At 43.4% G+C, this 21305-nt stretch overlaps 1 protein-coding gene across 1 annotated transcript; it reads left to right on the top strand.

Moving 5' to 3' along the window:
* Positions 1-3520: 3520 nt before the first annotated feature.
* FNTA (farnesyltransferase, CAAX box, alpha) lies at positions 3521-17739 on the top strand. The gene is made up of 9 exons (XM_050944386.1): positions 3521-3663; positions 4415-4500; positions 5485-5599; positions 7165-7269; positions 10694-10820; positions 11980-12128; positions 13097-13159; positions 14478-14649; positions 17016-17739. Exons 1-9 carry the CDS (start codon positions 3572-3574, stop codon positions 17142-17144), a joined length of 1038 nt encoding a protein of 345 aa, XP_050800343.1. The 5' UTR covers positions 3521-3571; the 3' UTR covers positions 17145-17739.
* Positions 17740-21305: the final 3566 nt, after the last annotated feature.

The following is a 21305-nucleotide window of genomic DNA, read 5'->3' as shown; positions in this document are numbered from 1 at the left end:
GTTACTTTGGCCCGAGTTGGGTTTCTTTTGTATAAATTAGAAAATCTCATGTTTTATGCCTGGAACATCAAAGGGGCAAGTGGATTGTGTTGGGGGGCAATTAGAATTCCCTGCTCCCCCAGAATATAGGTGTCTTGTTCTGCAACTGATGGCCCAAGATGAGCCCAGCCTGTGTGTGATGTAATTAATGGTGTGGGGGAGGGGTCTCAATGATAGAGGAGAACTGAGAAACGGATAGTAGTGGAAGGGAAGGTTCATGGGCTATGGCGGAGGAGACTGGAATGGCAAAACAGTTTAAAAGTGTGGAGAAGAGTTTGGGTGGGACTTGGGGGGGGGGCTGGTGGTGTTGGGGCGGTGGGAGGGATAGTAGGGGAACATGGATGGTTTGGGAAAGGAAGGTGGGGATGGAGAGAGGGGGGCAGAGAGCGAGACAGGATCACTAGAAGAAGGGAATGGGAGGGTATAAATGACAGCTTTTCCCAGCACAGGCATTTTTAAAGACTGGCTGTAGAACTGTATGAATAGACATGGATATTGTTGTAGTGCAGAGCATTGACTTAGGAAATCATATGTTAATTGGATGGTGCATGCTCCTGACCCCACCTGGTTTTAGATAGAGCTTGTGGCGAAATGGTCTAGCAAACAGTGCCAGCATCATTTATAATGTTCCTGTCAGTCAACTACTGCATGGCATAGAGCATGCAATAACCACAAGATATATAGAGATTCTCAGATGGGGTCTAGTGACTAGAACACTGGACTAGGAGGCAGGAAGCCTGTATTCCATTCCCAGCTCTGCCTCTGACCTGCTATGTGGCCTTCGGCAATTCACTGCCTCTCTCTGGGCCTCTTTTTCCCGTTCTACCCTTTGTCGTATCTGTTTTGACTGTAAGCTCTCTGGGGCAGGGATTGTCTTGCTACATGTATGGATAGTTCCTACCACAATGGAGCTCTGTCTTCTCTTGGAGCTTCTGGATGCTGCTATTATGCACATAATCATTGCCACCAAACTACTGGGACATATTTTAAGAGTCTGAATACAGGCGAGTCTCATCTTACAAGCGGGCTCCATTCCACGGTTAACGTGTGAAGCGAAAACCGCGTATAGCCAAAATTACATTGAGTTGAATGGTGGGCAAAATCGCCCACACTACAGATACAGTATTAAGATTATTTTTCTTTTTTGTGTTTTGTTTTTTTTTACCGACTGCGTAAAGCTGAAATTGTGCATGTTAAATGCGCGTAAGATGCAACAGACCTGTAACATCAGCACACCTCTCCATTGTTTGTTCCCAGTCTGTGGTGCTACCTTTCACAACTTTAGCACATGTCTGAAATATTTGATGTTTTTCTTAAGGGCCCAGCTCCTGGAGTCCTGTTATTAGCTGGAAATCTCAGCTTTCATGGTTTTTAAAGTAAGTTTCTAGCCTTCATGGTTGCAGAGACTGAAAATATGATCCAAGTGCACCCTAAATGGTCAGGAACCAGAAAACAAATAAAATGAATGCAAAATCTCATGATTTTAAGTCTCTCGTGATTTTCGAATACGATGAGTAGTCCAGAGTGCAGCAGAGAGAATTAGAATTTAGGGACTGATTCAAAGTCCACTGAAGTCAATGAAGGTCACATTGATTTCAAGGGCTTTAGATCAGGCCCTCATTCTGCAGCTAGATGGTCATGAGACTGTCAATGTTTTGCTTCTTAAATAACACCTCCCCATATTTCATAGTCTGACAATGTTCATTCTGGACAGAGTATCCCTTGTAGTTAATGCTGATAGCAATATGGTGTCACACCATTATAGAGTCTGGAAAGAGAAAGTGGGTGTGTAGGTGGTCCAGCTGTGCCATCCAGAGGAATTAAGTTGCTATTGCAGCCTCTCACCTGACCAGTTCGCACAAAATAAACATTTAGCAATGATTGTATAGACATGAGCAAATTATGCATTATATACAACATACTCAGCATCATGGGGGGTTAGTCCTGCTGAAAGCAGAATGATCAAGGAAGAATAAACATCATGGTTAGAGGCTATATCCCTCAATTTCCAGTAAAAACCTGCAGTGGCAGATTCAAATTAATGTGATAGATTAGGTATAACTGAGTGTGAGTGGGTGATATTAAGAAAAAGAAAATGTGGTCCAAGCATCATGAAAAGCCTGACAAGGTGGTGTATGAGGCTGTAGACTAATCTCCCCGGGAAGTGGTGCAAACCCTTTTGCTTAGGACTTCTAAAACAGGAAACATACTGTAGGAAGCAATGGTATTGTCAGAGAGAGACTGGATGATGTAATAATAATCTAATTTAATTTCTATGGTCCATATCCATAATATCCTCATTATATTTTTTGCTGCCTTTCCCTCAGTGTAGGATCTATTAATTTTATCTTCTTCACATCATTCATTTTTGATCTTGAAATGTCATTGCATGCGTCATCTTTCATAATCCCAAAGTGTAATGAGCAAGATCCTCAGCTGGTGTAAAGCAGCATAGCTCAGGATTTGCCCAATAACATCACGGTATGATTCAATATCTCTGTTTTTATTTTGCTTTATATTTTATTTATATTTCTCTGGTCAAGTTTTGTCTGAAAACCAAGAACTATTTTGCTTGCACTCATTTTTCCCTGCCCTGCATTTCTACGTGCTTTTGTACGCTTCCCCATGGTTATGTTCCCTTTCTCTTGACTGTGTTATGTAAGTTGCATGATGGAAATTTTTCTCCATCTCTTGTATCGCTCTCTTCCAGCATATGTTACATTTTCTCAGTATTGTCTATCATTTTTCTCTCGTTTTTTCGGAGTTCTTGTTTTATTATTTTATATGCTGCATTTTGTAACAATTATTTCAGCTATTTCGGGTTATCTGCTCTCCCATTTTGTATGCTGTTCTGTTTTCTTTGTGTATCTATTCATAATCCTATAGTTCAGAACAGCCTTTCTTTACCTTACACTGGTTAGTGCCTTACTACATTATATTATTTATATTACAGTCGTGCCTATAGGCACCTACTGAGATGAGCACTCCATTGTTCTGTGTGCTGTACAAACCCAGTGTGAGAGAGAATCTATGGCCCAGAGCACTTGCAGTCTAAATAGACAAGACAGATGAAGAATGGGAGGGGAAACAAAGGCACAAGGAAGTAATTTGACCAAAGATGTGCATTAGTTCGGTGGCAGGGCTTGGAATGGAACCCAGGGCCCGGGTCTCCACTGCGCTACACCTTGTATTGTCGTTTATATCAGTGCAAAGGGAAGTAGTGTTTTACACCCAGCTCACTTTGCACTAGTGTAAGTGACCACACAAGGTGCACGGCGAGGCAGCCTCGAGCCGGACCCTAGACCAAGGGAACCCGCCAGCAGCTGGGCCCTGTCACGGTGACGGTTCCCTTGCTCCGCCCCCCGCTCGTCTGCAGCCAATAGGCCGCGCGGGGGGAAGGACCGGAAGGGCTGAGGCTCATGGGCACCGCCCGTCACGCCCCCTGGAGGAGACTCTCTAGCTAGCCCCGGTCTCCTCTCTATGGTGCGCGGAGCTGTTCCCGGAAGCGTCTCTTCGCTCCGCTCTCGCGGCGATGGCGGAGGTGGAGGGCCCCGAGGCGCGGGACGCGGAGCCGGAGCTGGAGGAAGGGGAGCCCCTGGAGCCGGGCGGCTACCTGCTGTACAGGTACCGGGCCCTCCGCCAGAGACCGGAGCAGCCCCGCGGGGGCCTGGGCTGTCCCGGGGGAGACGAGCGCTCCGTGCCCCGGGGGCACCCGCCCGCCAGTGCCCGGAGGGTCCCCGCAGCGGCGCCGCGTGTCCAACCCGAGGAGCCGGGGCAAGGTGCTCACACCTAGGCCGCTGGGCCTGTGTCTCACTGCTGGGTGTCCGTGGAGACATCGTTCCACCGGGGGCGGCCCAGCGCGGGGCGGAAAGATACTGTAAGGGGGTGGGAGGCGCAGTTTCCCAGCTGATAACTTATTAGGTGCCCCCAGATGCGTTCATGTAAACGTACCTGCCAGTGATTTGGGGTTCTGGGGTGCCTGGTAAAGTAACCCTCACTAGTCCAAACACTGAGCTGTGCTGAGAGCACAGCATTTGAGCTTGTGCAGCTTGTGGCCGAAACTCATGACAGAAATGAGCAAGGTCAATGGACCCGAAGCAGAGCTCAGCATAAGCTCCAAAGTTTCATTCTCTCACCAACAGAAGTTGGTCAATAAAAGATATTACCTCCCCCACCTTGCTTCTCTAAGATCAAGGAACATAGTCCCTCTCTAGGCTGCAAGACCAGCTAATGTGACTTTTACCATATCACTTATGTCTGTATCATACAATTTTATGACCACCATGAAGAATGGTGCTGAAATGCATGTGTTTTTGGGGGGTGGCTTCAGTAGTTTTTCCTAATAAAACATTGAAAAGAAAATGTAAATTTACAGGCACAGAAAAGAATGGGCTGACATCGAACCAGTACCTCAAAACGATGGACCGAATCCTGTGGTTCAGATAATCTATAGTGAAAAATGTAAGTTTTTTGTTATTTTTTTTAAAGAGTTTAAGTATAATTAAACCTTGGTACAGTGAAAATATCTGTGTAATATGTCAGTGGCACCACTCAAGCTAGACTTTAGTTTTCAATAATATAAGTTTTTGTGCTTGGATGTCACTGCTAGTAACTATATAAAAACATGAGTTGTCTTTAAGGTTCCTGTAGTCATCTAGAAGTGAACTTTAAATGTTGAGAATTTAATATTAAACTGGTAAATGCACTAGATAAAATTACCATACACATTTGTTTTTTGAGAATTTATTTGTTGTAAACCAACTTGACCTAGGACAAAGCTTAGGTAAATCACTTTGTCATAATTACTGGGTATTATTGAAACTAAAAAACTGAAGTATGGAAATGGCCTTAATACTGTCCCTTTTTTTAAAGGAACACTTCCATAAACTTGCATTTTTCTAGAGGCTGGAGAATCTTGAGTTTCTCAAAGCTCCAAAGATAATGTTCGCCTGCTTTACAACCTTCACATTCTGGAGCGCCCACACTTTTAAAAACAAAAAGAAACCCCTCCAATTTCTTTTCAATTTTTCAGAAATGATCTTTTAAAAATTAGAGTTTTTTAAAACTACTTGGTAGGCAGCCACGTTCCAGGTAATGCAAGCAATTAGGATGGTGTGGCTAGGCCTAGAGGGAAATGCAATAATGGATCTCAAGAATGTAGAGAAATAGCATGACTCATAGTGCCCTCATGACTATTTTGGACATTATCTAGATGATATGTTGAAAGATGTTTTAGGAGCTTTCTAGTCTGAGCTCTATAAAGCATCCCACCAGAATGATTCTAGTGAACAATGCTATTGTATCAGTATGCAGACTGTTAGGACCCAGACACTTTAGGGAATAGTATTTGATGCATACAAAGTAGCATCAATGGGTTGCCAGTCTTAAATCCTCTATTCAGGATTTCTTCTAGTTGTTTTGGGTAACATGCTCTCATCTATCCAGTCAGAGATGTCTATGATTACTTTCGGGCTGTTCTGCAGCGGGATGAAAGGAGTGAAAGAGCTTTTCAGCTAACCGGGGATGCCATTGAACTGAATGCTGCAAATTACACAGTGTGGTAAGTAATAGTCATTAAAATTACCTGATTAGATTACTTGATTTCTCTTTCAATTATACTGGCAGTGTATTGTTCAAAGTATGACTGGCCTTGCTTGCTTTCTCAGAGGCTGAGGATTATTGGAAGCTACAGCAGGCTGTTAAAGTAAGATTTTGATGCAGTATCACTAATTTCTGGGAAATGCTATCTGATAGTCTAAACTTTCAAACAAGATTAGGACTAGCCATTAAAAACCACCACTGATTAAGATGACATGACAAATCGTATTGAAAGTGTCTCTCTGATGACACGCATTCCTAGTGAAAAGATTGGAACCATTTCCTGCTTGTTTCAAAGGAAGTTCTTATAATATCTAAATATATTAGCTGCTAGCTTTTTGTAGTAAATATTACTGAAGTAATTCTATAATCCCCTTTGTAATACCTGCCAGTTTAATTTTCAAGTAAATACTAAACTTGTAAGACCTTCTGAATTTGCAGGACTAGATTTCTCAACCAATAGGTACTGTCATAGAATTATAGAATATCAGGGTCGGAAGGGACCTTAGGAGGTCATCTAGTCCAACCCCCTGCTCAAAGCAGGACCAACCCCAACTAAATCATCCCAGCCAGGGCATGCCAAGCCTGATCTTAAAAACCTCTAAGCAAGGATATTACACCACCTCCTTAGGTAACCCATTCCAGTGCTTCACCATCCTCCTAATGAAAATTTTTCCAAATATCCTAATATGTCAAATACACCTCTACCCCGATATAACGCTGTCTTTGGGAGCCAAAAATTCTTACTGTGTTATAGGTGAAACTGCGTTATATCGAACTTGCTTTGATCTGCTGGAGTGTGCAGCCCCGCCCCCCCCCCAGAGCACTGCTTTACCACATTATAGCCAAATTCATGTTATATCGGGTCTTGTTATATCAGGGTAGAGGTATACTTGTATACCTGTGTATTTTTCCTACCAATATGATTGCACTGATTTATACCAGTTATTTTCATATCAGGTAGACCAGGGGTCGGCAACCTTTCAGAAGTGCTGTACTGAGTCTTCATTTATTCACTGTAATTGAAGGTTTCGCGTGCCAGTAATACAGTTTAACGTTTTTAGAAGGTCTCTTTCTGTAAGTCTATAATATATAACTAAATTATTGTTGTGTGTAAAGTAAATATGTTTTTTAAAATGTTTGAGAAGCTTCCTTTAAAATTAAATTAAAATGCAGAGCCCCCTGGACCCGTGGCCAGGACCCGGGCATGTGAGTGCCACTGAAAATCAGCTTATGTGCCATAGGTTGCCATCCTCTGAGGTAGATGATGTTCAGTGACATTGCAACAGGTGTGGGGTAGACAAGTCTTCAGTAGAAACTTAAAGTTGCCAAGATCTTGGATATTAATATATTTGTAACTTTACCTATTTTGGTTACTACCAGCTACCCAGTAATGAATACATCTTCAGAATTAGTTGTGTTCTTTAAAATTGCTTAATTCTTAAATTACTTTTAACTGAATTTACTCCAGCTCTCTTTTTTAAATAAACCACCTAAATGGTGTGTGTCTCTTTTATTTTTCTTTAGGCATTTCCGGAGAGTCCTCCTGCATTCATTGAAAAAGGACCTTAATGAGGAAATTAACTATATTACAGCTATCATTGAAGACCAGCCAAAGAATTACCAAGTCTGGTAAAATCTTTTTGATTTCTAGAGACAAACTGTCGTACCTTTTACCATCTCAGAAATGGACATGGCTGCCAGTTCTAAAAGTGTGGAGGTGAGGATTCACCCTTCCTCCTTGGATGGAGCCAGTTTCAGAGGTGTTAAACAGGACTGCCCCCAAGCAGAATTCTCCATAACTCTCTACTCCAATGCTATGAGTACTAAGTAATATAGTTAGGTGTGTGAAAAGTTTTTAAAACTACCAAACTTATTCTGACACAACAAAAATGAAGCAATTACAAATGAAGAATTTTAGCTTTCAGCAGCTCTTGGATGTTGCTTTTTTTGTTGTAAAAATTCTCCCAAATGAAATGCATGGAGAGAGATGACTGTGTGTTCTTTTTTTAGATAATTTATCAGCTATAGGCCATTTTTCTCTGGGAAAGGCCATGGCTATGAATTCTAACAGGGAGTGGATGTATCTTGTAATAGAGTAAACAGCAATATTTCTGCCAAAGATACACGTGGGTGAAGTTACATATCACAGCAGTTTCCAACCATGTAAAATAAATATACAAAAGTGTTTCATCTACTTAGCTTTCCACTACCTGGAAGCCTACAGAACAGTTATGTTGCTGGTCTGCAGATCTTCCAGTCTAGGGCAGAGCCATTGTCAACACATTGCAGAACAAACCAGGGGACAAGCTGGCTGACCGTCCCAGACGCTCTGAATGCTTCAGATATGCTGGCCTTCAGCTATTCTAGTCTCGTGAGACTTTATCTCTTCATCCAAGGTGAAAAGCACCAAACAGGGTAGGAGATTACCAGTATGCTTTATAAGGCCTTGAATTTAAATTCTGTTACTTTATTCTTAGTGCAAGTTTTGGATTAGAACAAAAAGAATGCTAGATTAGCCCTTGGATTTTATATTAGAGGCTCATTTGGGCAAAGTCTTCAAAACTCTGTGGAAAAATACAATAGTTTTTTTCAAAAGAAAGGGCTTCCATTTAATACCTTCCTGGACAGCCATTACTAAAATGGCTACTTTAATAGAGAGAGCAGGGGGAAATGCAAGGAATCCACAGGCCTGAAGGGATAACTTTTTAGCTCACGAAAGACCAAACTGAATTTTCTTGTTGGGTATTTCATACATTTGGGTGGACTGGCCAACTGCTCTGAGAAATATTGATATGAAGATGAGTGAGATCTATTGTGCTCAGGGAATTGAGGACACTTATTATTGCTGTAGGATTAATTTCTAAGGGCTGAGCCAGACCTATAGCCTTGATTTTATTTATAGGGAGTATCTGTGACATATTCCAGCTTTACGCAGGGTGACCAAACTTTCAGTGTAGCACTGTGCAGATCTTCCCCCAATCCTAGGACTTTGTGGCATGGTAGAGTGCTTCCTGGCCATCTGGACCAGCTTAGGGCTATTTAGATGGAAGGCAAGTCTACACTGCAGCGCTATATATTCACACCCTTGAGCGATGTAAGTTGTATCAACTTAGGCTGTGTAGACCTGTCCAAAGAGAGAGACTTTGCGGCGAGCCTTAGCCAGAAAGGAAAGAAGAGGGAAAATACAGGTGAGGTGCCTGGGGCAGTATTAAGACAAGGAACCCAGTGCTCTTAGTTTTTTGTGCTTGCATCTTGGAAGATCAACCATGAGTCTTTGCATTGAGCTTTGATGCAAATGAATCAAACTTTGGGACTCCCCATAGGACTATTAACATATGAGAACGTTTGAGATCCTACACCATCTAGTAAGGTTGTCCAAGTTTAGTGATACTTTGATAGGAACCTCCTTGAGTGAGTAAAGGAAGTTGCAGCTGAGCCTGCTGAAAAGGAAACGTCATGTTTTTGGAGCCTCCCTTTTCAGATGTGCTGTGGTCAAGGGGTTGTCTGGTATGATTAGAAGATGTTTCTCTGACTGAGGAGTGGCCTCTGGGAAAGAGCAAAGGTAATTAATGAATCCTGCTCTTCTGTCCAGGAAGACTTTGGGTGGAAGTGTCTGTGCCAACTGGAGAAGAAGCCAAGAATAGCTGGAGAGATGTATAAAGGAAGACAGCTAACAAGTCCCTTGGAGACAGGAGTTGAAACCCTTGGTCATTTTATTTGCCCACTCTTTTTTCCTGAGATTTTCTGGTAGTCCGTACCTTCTGCTTCCCTCCATTTGAGTAGTGTGGGAAGGAGAAGCTTGTATGCTTCTCGAATAGCATATTTGTTATGGAGGAAATCCATCTGCCCATTCATTTTAGCCTCTGAAACTGACAGCTGATGAGGTTTGGATAAATTAAGGTTTCACTGCCACCTCTGCCCCAGATAAAGAGGAAGACAGGTTGCAGGAGCAAGCAGAACATTTGCAAACTTTTGTGCTCTCATTTTTAGCTGGAGACCGACCACCAATATGCTGCCTGAGCAAGCAGCAAGAAACTAATTGGGTGTCACCTCTGCCAACCCTGACCCAAAGGGTAGTTAAATGTTGCCATGAAGAGGCCTCTGAAATCTAAGTGCTGGGTCCCAAGAATAGGAAAAATCATATTAGGGCTACAGTGTAATGGAAGTCTCTGAAATGTTGTTCGCTGCTTGACAGAGGCCAAAGAATTGAATTGGATAATTCGTGCTAGGGTGATCCTTGCTAATGTTATGACTGGCTCTGCTTTCTGACTTCATTTGAGAAACTTTGGGTTGAAACTAGTACTCATGCCCTTGCTCTGGTTTCCCAGAAATGAAGTGGTGGGACAAATAAGGCCTTAGTAAAATGTTTACAACACTTACTTTAGAAGGTGGGAGTGACTATGGGCAGGTTTTCATGTGTACTGGAATATGCTGAATCTGAAAGCTTAGGAAGGCATTCTAAATTCAGTGACAAATGCCAATGTAAAATAGAGGGGGAAAATATTTTGAAAAAAAATAAGTGATAGAGAGAACTTCACAGTGTTCATAGGGAAAAAATTGTTAGTTTTTAGGTGGGTTTCTATTAGAACGATGGGTCTAACTGTGAAGATCACTTGTCGGCGATATGCCAAGTTTCTAAGTGTGATACTATCTCAAGCACAACCCATCTTGTGTACTCAAACTCAGTTCTGTTTAAATTATTATACCCTCCTGTGTGGCTTTTCTCACCCACTTCTCAAGCATGTCAAACATAGCAATTATCCTTCTTTAAGAGGTTATATGCCAATATGTAGATACATTTTTGGCATTTTCTTGTTGTAAGTTTACACTATAGCAATCCCTAGAAAAGCTAGATGAAATGTTTCATGGTTCTTTTAAAAAGTACTACTCTGGTGATGAGTTGGTGTCTTGGTATTTTTTTTTGTGTTGTCTTTTTTTAATACGTTTTTGGTTGTCCTGGTAAATATTGTAATCAGGTGGTATTTTAATAAAGTCTAATGTTCAAGCAGATATTGGAAGGGAAGCTTTTTAAATTCTCCTACTTTGTCTTTAGGCACCACAGACGGGTGTTGGTAGAGTGGCTGAAGGATCCATCTCAAGAGCTTGAGTTTATAGCTGAAATTCTTAACCAGGATGCCAAGAATTACCATGCTTGGCAGCACAGACAGTGGGTTATTCAGGTATTGTATCCAGGTCTGCTGCTTTCTCTGGAGGGAGAATCCTCCCAAAATTGTAGAGGTTTGTTTCTTAAATTTAACTTTACACGCTGACTTGTGTAGATGGAGTGAAAACAATTAAGTGGGCGTGACCTCAGAATTCAGCTGTAAACTAACCTTTCAGCTAACCAGTTCAAAAATTTGCTGCTGGCTACTTGCCTTTTTGCCTTTTGTTACAAGAAGCACTAGTAGCACCCTCTATATCAGCGTTTCTCAAATGCTGCCACTAGCTGTGTTTCTTGTGGCCACAGCCTCCTGGGCTGTGATTTGGGGGGAGGAGGGGCAAAGCAGCGGCCCCTCCCCCTACATGTTGCTTCTGGATGCATCGCCTTGGTGTTCTCTGCTGGGGCTGCAAGCAGGGTTGGGGCTCGTCCCCCTCTGGACACAGCTGGGGTATAAAGCTGGAGGAGCCTGCAGCCAGTGAGTTTCCCAGCTTCCCCAGGAGTGGTGGGGCAGCAGGCTGCGGTTGCACAGCTTCAGACTCAATCCCCGTCTCCAGGCCACAAGGCTTTGGGCTCTGGCTACGGGGCTTTAGGCTCTGGCCCCCCATTGTCTCCCCCCGGACTGCCCCCAGATCTGTTGCCCCTGGCCCCTACTGCCTATCCTCACCCCCCCCCCATCCCCATCCAGAGCTTAATTTGTCCCCAGCTTGTCGGGGCTGATAACGTCTTTCTTTTGTGAAAAGTGATACTTTTATGTTTAATATCATTTTTCACAAAAGACTTAGTATCTAGCAATAAATAAATTACAATGATTTGGACATGTATATGTGCATATTTTTTTTTCTTAAAGCTAACTATGTATTTTAGGAAAAAGTGTGAGAGCAGCCACCAGAAGAGTTCATGGCCACACTCCGAGGCCACCAAAAATTTGTCTTGAGAACCCCTGCTCTGTATAGTGAGGGTTGCCTAACACTTCCCATTATACTTCTGTTTTTCCCCAAAATTTACTAATTTCACAACTTACTACATTGATTTCTTCTTCTAGGTCTAATCTTGGGGTCCAGAATGTGAAAAGTTAAGTTGGAATTCTTCAAATGAAGAAAGAAGTAACTAGAATTTGTTAAAACATGTTTAAATGTGTATGAGGGGGTTATTTTGTTTTTCTCTCCTCACCATTGTAGGAGTTCAAGTTGTGGGATAATGAACTGGAGTACGTAGACCAGCTCCTGAAAGAGGATGTGAGAAACAACTCTGTTTGGAACCAAAGATACTTTGTAATTTCCAACACTACTGGCTACAACGATCCTGCTGTTCTAGAGAGAGAAGTCCAGTTAGTAATACTGTGCACAATTACATTTGGTGCCCTCCATTTCTCATAGACAAAAGAAGTGAGGCGTGTTCTTGAATGCTTCAGAGGCTTCAGCTCCCCTTGACCTTTCCCTGTCTGGGTACAGAATAAAAGCTACACTGCTGGCATTGGTCAGAGATTTTGAAAAATAATCAGGAGATCAATCATCGGTAGCTCATGTTATCTCTATTGGATGCCTTTGATACCGTTGATAATTAGGTGATGACTTGTCTGCGAGCTACGTTCGGGTTGGAGAGGCCAATCTTGAATGGCTCTCTTGCTGAGCATTCTGAAAGGTTGATAGTGGGTAACTTCTTTTCTTCCCCCAGAGCACTCATGAAGGGTTCTATCTTATGTCCCCTCTTGATGAATGTATATCTAGGTCCATTTGGGACGGTTAGTGTAGAGATATGGATTGCGGTATCCTAAGTATGTAGATGACACCTAGTGCTTGGTTGAGATTGGGGCATGAATGAGAACTAAGTGGCCAAGGCTCAGGCGAGGGGACGTTGGTCATGAGAAGAAAGCAGAAAAATGTATGGTGATATCTGTCCTTCTGCGTCTTGTTTGTTCAAGTTTGCAACCTAGTGGACTTGTTAGATTCTCAGCTGCCACTGGCTGATCAGAGCTCAGCAATAGCCAGGATGGCTTTTATGGGGGTCGGACGGGTAGCACCTGTTTCTTGATGCAGACCTTGCTACTTCTTTCCATGCCTTTGTCACCTCCAGGTTACATTACTGCTGTGCAGTTGTGTTTTATGCCACCACCTCAGATGAGCAGCAAAATGTCTGCTTTAGTCTGTATTTTAAAAAGCCTATGCAGAGGAGGGTTGAGAACAGTGAGATGGGGAGGAGGCTGCAAAGGAGATCTGAGTCTGGGTAAAGAAAACATGTTTTTCTCTTTGACTCGTTGACCTCTGACAGAAGTTTAACCCATGTTTTCCCTCACAGGTACACTCTAGAAATGATCAAGACAGTGCCACATAATGAGAGTGCATGGAACTATCTAAAAGGGTGAGACTTGTATTTCATATCTGTGGGGTGAGGGCTTCTGGTAAGGAGGATTGTTGCAGGTGGTGTTACTTGCAGGCCATTTCATTTTGAATGTTTCATGCCTAGACGTGTGTATAGCTCTGGGAGAACAACTGAAAAGCAATGATCTAGATGAGCCTGAGGTTATACCCACATAAAGTACTAATATAGTAACCTAATCTCCTGGCCCACTTCCTGTAAAATTACTGACTAGGTAGCTTTGGCAGGGGGATCGTCAATACTTTTCACATTTGAAAGTGCCCAACAAGTTGTTTCTATTTACTGGATCAAAAAAAAAGTCTTAAGTACTTAAAAACACCATGTAAATTACTTTATTCATGGAGTGCTGACAGTGTGCTAGCCCCTCTGCAGAAGATGGTGCTTTGTAAAGAAATGAAAAATCTTTGATAGTCCAGAACGTGGGAAGAGAAATGGTAGCACGTAGTTAGCTGGTTGACTGGAGGCAAGCGTCTCTCTTTTTGGGCCTCATCTGAATGAGGTGGGTGGCATAGTCAGCTTTCTGATTCTGTTTGTTAGAGCATACTGATGGTGTCTCCAGAATCCCTGTTAAAGATGCAGTAAAGAGAAACTGACTTTCCCTGACCTTGAAGGGTTAGAGTTCTGCATTACATAGTGCCACGCTGCTCCTGTCATCACACACATACTTTCCACCTCTCCTTCCTAGCTGTGCTGACACTGAATTCGGTTTCTCAGGTGGGGCTGGTGATAGGAAGGAGATGGGACTTCAGAGTCCCAACAACTTAAAATATTTTCATAGTAGTAGAGGAAAGCAGTTTATAACCTTTTTGCTTTATCCTGCTCCTCTCTCTGTGAGCCATACTTAATAATGGAAGGATATGTGGCATAAAACCACCAAAAGTTGACTTAAAAGAGGGGGTCAAAATAATAGTATTAGGCTATCCCTGAGCTATGCGCTAGGAGGTTGTTGGCTAAAGGCACCTTGCCTCATGTCTCCCTGTGCACTTGAGATGTTCCTCAATAGCTTCCTGCAGCAGTGGTTTTCAACCTGCGGGCCCCGGGGGTCTGCAGATTGTCTTAAGAGTTCCAAAGGGGTCTGCACCTCCATTTGAAATATTTTAGGAGTCCGCATGAAAAAAGGTTGAAAACCACTGCTACAGCAATGCTGACTTGTTGCTATATTGAACTACATCTATTACCCTCTGCCTCTTTTATATTTATAGCTCCTATTAGATTAAAATCTTCAGATACATCTATCAAGCCAAAACTTGCTTAATTCTTTGTCAGAGCTGCCAGCAGTACTTACTAATCTCTGTTTTAGGATTCTGCAGGATCATGGTCTTTCCAAATATCAAAATCTATTAGAGCAACTGCTGGATTTACAGCCAAGCCACAGTTCTCCCTATCTGATTGCCTTCCTTGTCGATATATATGAAGACATGCTAGAAAACCAATGTAACAACAAGGAAGAAACACTAAAGAAAGCATTAGAGGTGAGTTGAGAGAGCTCACATTTTCTACCTCACGGAGTTTGTCTAGCTGAACCTATTGCCACACAAAGCAAAGACTGGATTATTTTAATGGAACAGCTCTCTTGTAAAATAGACTTGTACGCTAATTGCACAATTATTAGGAGATGAGGATGGCATTAAGTAGTTGTTTCCATTACTGTTACTGTGCACTGTGGTTAATAAATTTGTTACTGTGCAGTATCTGTCTACTACTTCTCATTATACTGAAGAGAAATCCTCTCGGCCACTCAAAAGTTCAAGGATGTTGGTGAGTTGTTTTTTCTCTGCACTCAGAAGGCGTTTTTGACTTCCATTAGCGGTGTCCTGTTCTTAATAATCGTACAGTATATGAATCCTCAGCCTCTGACTGTCAACCAGTCTGCATGCAAGAATTTTCCTTGTAGCTTGCCAGCAACGGAGGCCACCTCTGCTTCACCGACAGAAGTGAAAAGCAGAAAGATCCCAACCATTACATGCAAGAAAAGGAGGAAATGCCAATAAGTAAAGAAAATAAATGAGCTTTCAAATTGCTGAAAGAGCAGTTTTCTTTTGTTTTTTAAAAAAAAACTTTGTGTAAGTTCCTAACATGCTCTTACTTCCCTCTACCTAGTTTAGCAGAGGGCTCTTATCCTCAAAATAACTGATATATGTATAGGGAGAATCCCTTAGCTTCCTGGTCCACAAGACTGGCAGCTCAGAACTCAACATAGCTCTTAAAGAGCTTTTTTTAAACCTCTGAGGGTAACAGTAATGGAATTTAGCACGAGGTAGATCGATGGACCTGTCCTGCATGAACTTACTTAGTTCTTTTTTGAACTGTTATAGTCTTGGCCTTCACAACATCCTCTGACAAAGAGTTCCACGGTTGACTGTGCGTTTTGTGAAGAAATACCTCTTTTTGTTTTTAAACTTGCCTGTTTTCATTTGGCGACCCCTTGTTCTTGTGTTATGAGAAGGAGTAAATAACACTTCCTTATTTACTTTTGCCACACCAGTCATGATCTTATAGACCTCTATCATATCCCCCCTTAGTTGCCTCTCTTCCAAGCTGAAAAGTCCCAGTCTTATTAATCTCTTCTCATATGGAAGCCGTTCCATACCCCTAATTATTTTTGTTGCCCTTTTCTAACCCTTTTCCAATTCTAATGTATCTTTTTTGAGATGGGGCGACTACATCTGCATGCAGTATTCAAGATGGGCGTACCATGGATTTATACCATTCATCCTTCACAGTCCACCAGCACCAAAATTTCCCTTGACGCCTTAAAATTTCATAACTCTTAAGTGTCAGCACTGTTCTGCTCAGCATTTAATATATTTGGGGCTTAAAGTTGGTGGTACTGAGCTCTGGCTCATCAAACAAGGCGCAGTGTTCTGCTTAGGAAAAAGAACTGAATGGAACATTTGAAGGGCAATATACCCAGGGGATGGAGCAAAATATCCGATGTCCTGTGAGGTGGTGAGGGGAAGATGGGGGCAGAGAAAGCTATTAGAATTAACCTAGAACTGGAGAGTCACAGGAGACAAACTTCTGTTTCGCATCCAGGGCTGAATTAACGCAGGGGCTGTAGGCCAGGGCCTCGGACTAACAGGGGCCCCGCAGGCCCATGGGCCAGACGCAGCCCGCTGCTTCTTTTCATCCAGCCCCCACGCCTCAGCACTCCCCCACTCCCACCCCCCACAGTGGGGCTGGAGCTCCAAGCGCGAACTCGCTGGCATGCCCCTGCGGCCCCTAGGCGAGGGGGCATTCAGGGAATCTCTGCATGCTGCCCCCAGCACCAGTACTGCAGCTCCCATTGGCTGGATGTGCTGGCCACCTCGGGGAGCAGAGCAGCACAGAGCCAGGGCAGGCAGGGATCCTGCCTTAGCTCCTCTGCACTGCTGACCAGGAACGGCCCAAGGTAAGCGCCTCTGGGTTGGAGCCCCCACCCCTACCCCAGCCCAGAGCCCCCTTCTGCACCCAAACTCCCACCCAGAGCCTGCACCCCAAACCTCCTGCTGCACACCAACCTCCTGTCCCATCTGGGTCCCACCCCCCCAGCTAGAGCTGCACCCTCTCCTGCACTCAAATCCCCTTCCCCAGCCCTGAGCCCCCTCCCATACTCCAAACCCCCTAGTGCTACACAAAATCTAATAGTTAATCCAGCTCTGTGGGCATCATCTATAGAGATCATTGATTTCCTTTTAGGAAGATGCATTTATCAAAAGTCTATGGATACTAGTGCAAAATTTGTGGCTGAAAAGCCATGCTTTGCTTGCTGAAGAGAAGGCCATGCTTAATGTGTGTTTTTAAGGGTTGTTAAGCTTTTGGTTTAATATATTGCAACTTTGTAACTTTTCCTTCTTAGTTATGTGACATTCTGGCTAACGAAAAAGACACAATCCGAAAGGAATATTGGAAGTATATTGGAAGGTCCCTTCAGAACAAGCACAGCACAGGCAGTGAAGCAGACTTGCCGACAGATCCGCAGCCATAACTGCAAGTGGCAGAAGACGGTGTCAAGCTCTAAGATACTTACAAAGGAACTCCAAGTAGGGGGGCATGAGCCAGTATAAACTTAGAGGTACTATTCCCCTCTGCCTGAGTGTGATGTAACTATATGTGCACTGCACAGGTGTTGCTTTTAGCAGGAACTGAGTGTGAAGTGTTCAGTATAACACAATCTCCTTTGGTCACTGCTGCTACTGACAATAGCTATAGGTAGATCAAGTAATTAAGTCTTCAGTTCATTTTAGAAGTATGCCAAATAAAGGACTTGTCCTTAATAGGCAATACATAATGCTCTGTTTGCTATTTTTAAGGCACTGAATAAATTTCTCACACTCCAGCCTAATCCACTCCATGCTGCCCGCCCTCCCTTTCCTAATGCAGAACTTATAAGGTTCATTGCAGATAACTTGTATGTAATGGTTATAAAGCAACTTAATTTTAGTTACTTTAAGCCGGGAATGCAATTGTTGCCATAGGCCAGAACAGCTCTGCAGCAGCAACGCAATTGTGCTATTATTGTACCCAACTAATGCCAACAACCTGGTTTTGTAATAAAAGTGTAGATATACGAGTACTTGAAATATGTGTTTTAGCACATTTCTCTTCTATACACAGTGTCTTGTAGCACCAAGACATTGCTTCCTGTCATTAACCACCTCTTACCATAAATTAAAAGGCAGGCCTTAGAGGTGTACAGACTCCAGCACACATGCTTTTTAGGTGTCAGTCCCTGGGTTAGGCGTTTTTAAACTCCCATGTTGCTTTAATGTATCTTGTGCCTTGGAATGTTCTGATCTGGACAGAACCGGGGAGCTTTCATCATACTTGACGTAAAGAGCAGCCTTGAGTTATTTGTATGCGACGGCGACAGTGGTGAGTACCTTGAACTTCTCAGAGAGCCAATCACACCCTCTCACAGTAGAACATTCAGACCCGTCTTCATTTCAAAATCAAAATGTCTGGGTGTTTTGTTTTTTTTCCCCTCCAGCTTCACCTAACCTCAGCTTTGTGGCAAACTGGAGGAGCAATTTTGCTCACATAAATCAAAACAAATGTAATCAACATACTGTCGCTCTTACCTAACTAAATCTGGATGGGCTGAAGAGATGTTCTTGTTGGTGGCCTTCCTGCAGAAAAATACCCAGACCTGTTCTTCCTTTACACTTCCTCCACACTTGCATTTCACCCCTTCAAAACAACCATTTCCCTGCCAGCTGAAAAAATACAGTGCAACTGAAGTGCAGAACAGCTGAAGATTTGTTTAGAAGGATCTAAAATCTGTCTTGTCTTTCATTAATTGTTCTGTTTGCAATAGTAAAACAATTAGTTAACAATTAGTTAACACCAGGCATATATCAGATGGAGGCCTTGTGTGGAATGAAATCAGTGAAACACATACTGTGCCTCACAGATGGGCACAAGTATCCAAGTAATGGTTGGTATTTCTCCTAAACTTAAACATGTTACATACTAAAAATTGTTTATCTATATTATGGGTGTGTTGGAGTTGCTGCCAGAGTTAGACTGCATTGAAATTTACATTTGTGAGACAAAATTTGTTCCACGATTTTATTAAATTTATAGTCTCCAAATTTGAGAGTTCTTTAGGGGGCAATAAACTTTGCATTTAAATTTTAAGAAAAGCATAAGAAATGCTTTTTAATGTAGTTTTCAATAAAGGGGAAAATAAGTTTCATAGGAATCTGATAAGATTCCTGAAATCAAATTTATGAAAAACTAGGTCATCAGAGAGACTTTATATGCAAGTATTTCCATGGAGCTCAATGTTCCATCAGAGATTTAAAACTTTTACCTTCTTCTGGCAGTTAAACCATTTCCAACAGTAACTAAACTACAGACTAAATGTGGAAAGTTACCTGGACATGAGTAAGTTCAGGGTCTTCAGGGCAAGTAGTGTATTTGTCTCTATCAATTCAGGAAAACAAATATTTGCATACACATACATGAGCTATTGTCTAATGCAATCTTTGGCTGTATGAACAGCTGCATAGCACGTGTGAGCACAGAGTGCTATTATTGCTGTATGGTACTGATGAGCACTCTCCTGGACTATTGTGTCCAGGTTTGATCACACTTCAAAGAGTGTTTTGAACAATTGGAGGGAGTACGGAAAAGAGGTACAAGAATGATGAAAGGTCTGGAAAACCTGCCTTAAGCTAAATAGACTGAAGTGCCTATCAAAGAGAAGGTAAGAGGGACTGGATCAGCCAAGAACACTACCCATGCAGAGTGCTCCCATTTGGCCTGTTGACACCCCCTCCCTCACTGTTCATGAAGGCTCTCTCAGTGATGGCATCCTACCTGAGACAGCTGGGACTCATCCCTGGGTGACTGGCTCCTTTGAATTTCATAAGCTAGACCTATAGCAATAAACAAAGCTTTACACTTCTTCAAGGGACTGAGGCTAATGCAGCCTGAACTCCACTTACTTTTTTTAACATGGGCAAAACAATGTCTTTTTCCCCTGATCCTGTTCTCATAAACAGCTTAACAATTTTAACTGAAACTTAAAAAATCAGCCTGAAACAGATACCGGCCCTAGGCAATTTCAACCCCAACAATTAGTTTGACAAAGTGATAAGCAACTAAAATAGGGTCTTACCATGTGTGGGGTAACCTTTGCTATATGAATTGCTACCCCCTCTGCCTATAATAAAATGAAACAGGAAACTGATCAGCCACTCGGGGCTTTTCTACAGAGAGAAGTTTACCAGGAGCCTAATTATACTGGTATAACTTCCCATATAGTCGCTCTCAGGCCTTGTCTACACTTGCAAGTTAAAGCACATTAAATCCATCCCAGGCACCGTAACTCCTGAGGCGTCCACAGTAGAGCATCCGGAGTCCGCGGCTGGAGCACTCCTGATACTCCACCTCCATGAGAGGCATAATGCTTGGTGTGTCCTGGCTAGAGCAGCGCAGCACCAGTGTGGATGCCCTGGTCTGTTAATGTGCCCTGAGTGGCCTCCAGAAGTGTCCCACAATGCCTGTTCTAGCCACTCTAGTCATCACTTTGAACTCTACTGCCCTGCCCTCAGGTGACCAACCATCAGACCCATCCTTTAAATTCTCTGGGAATTTTTAAATTCCCCTTTCTGTTTGCTCAGCCAGGTGTGGAGTGCTCTCAGTGCATCTTTCCAGGTGACCATGCCTTCACCCACCGGGCGATCCCCAGTATGGAGCAATGGCAAGGTGCTGAACCTCATCAGGGGGAGGAAGCTGTCCAGTCCCAGCTGCTCGCCAGCCGCAGGAATTACGATACCTATGGGCAGATATCAAGGGACATGATAGAAAGGGGCCATGACTGGAACGCCCTGCAGTGCAGGGTTAAAGTGAGGGGGCTGTGGAATGCCTACCGCAAAGAGCAGCGGTTTGCCCTCTGTGCTGGTGCTGCCCCCGCAATCAGCCATTTCTACAGTGAGCTGGACGAGATACTTTGGGGCAACCCCACTTCCACTCAGAAGACTACCATGGACATTTCAGAGTCCATAACAGCCCAGAGTTCAACAAGGCAGGAGGAGGGGGGCCCAGAGCCAGAGGATGGCCCAGCATCCCTAGACGCATGCAGCCAGGAGCTGTTTTCAAGCCAGGAGGAAGGTAGCCAGTTGCAGCAGACGGTGCTTGTGGAAGAACAAACAGCAGAGCAGGTGCCTGGTAAGTGGCTTTTATTTTGGGAAGGTAGTTGTTGGGGCGAGGAGGGTTGCAGAAAGAAAGGTTAGGGCTGCGTGCATGCCTAGATGCGGAATGGGGAGTTGATGTGCTCTCACACATTGTGGTAATCGGCCTCAGTGATCTCTTCAAAGGTCTCATACAGAAGCTGGGCAATCTGCTTGCGCATGTTCCTTGGGAGAGCTACTGTGCTCCTTGTCCCAGTCAGGCTAACATGTCCGCACCACTGTGCCATGACGGGCGGGAGGACCATTGCTGCACACAGGAAAGCTGCATACGGGCCACGGCGGAAGCCACATTGTAGTAGAAGACCCTCCCTTGCTTCCCAGGTCACCCTCAGCAGCGAGATATCTTCCAGGATGAACTCCTGTGGAAAATGTGGGGACAGTGCTCAGTGTAGGTGCCCCCTGCAGCTGTTGGCTCTCCCCAAGGCACAGAATCAACCCCAGAGGACAGT

Source organism: Gopherus flavomarginatus, chromosome 3, assembly GCF_025201925.1.
Source record: "Gopherus flavomarginatus isolate rGopFla2 chromosome 3, rGopFla2.mat.asm, whole genome shotgun sequence".
In the NCBI taxonomy this organism is placed as follows: domain Eukaryota; kingdom Metazoa; phylum Chordata; order Testudines; family Testudinidae; genus Gopherus; species Gopherus flavomarginatus.
This window is presented reverse-complemented; position numbering and strand designations above follow the sequence as displayed.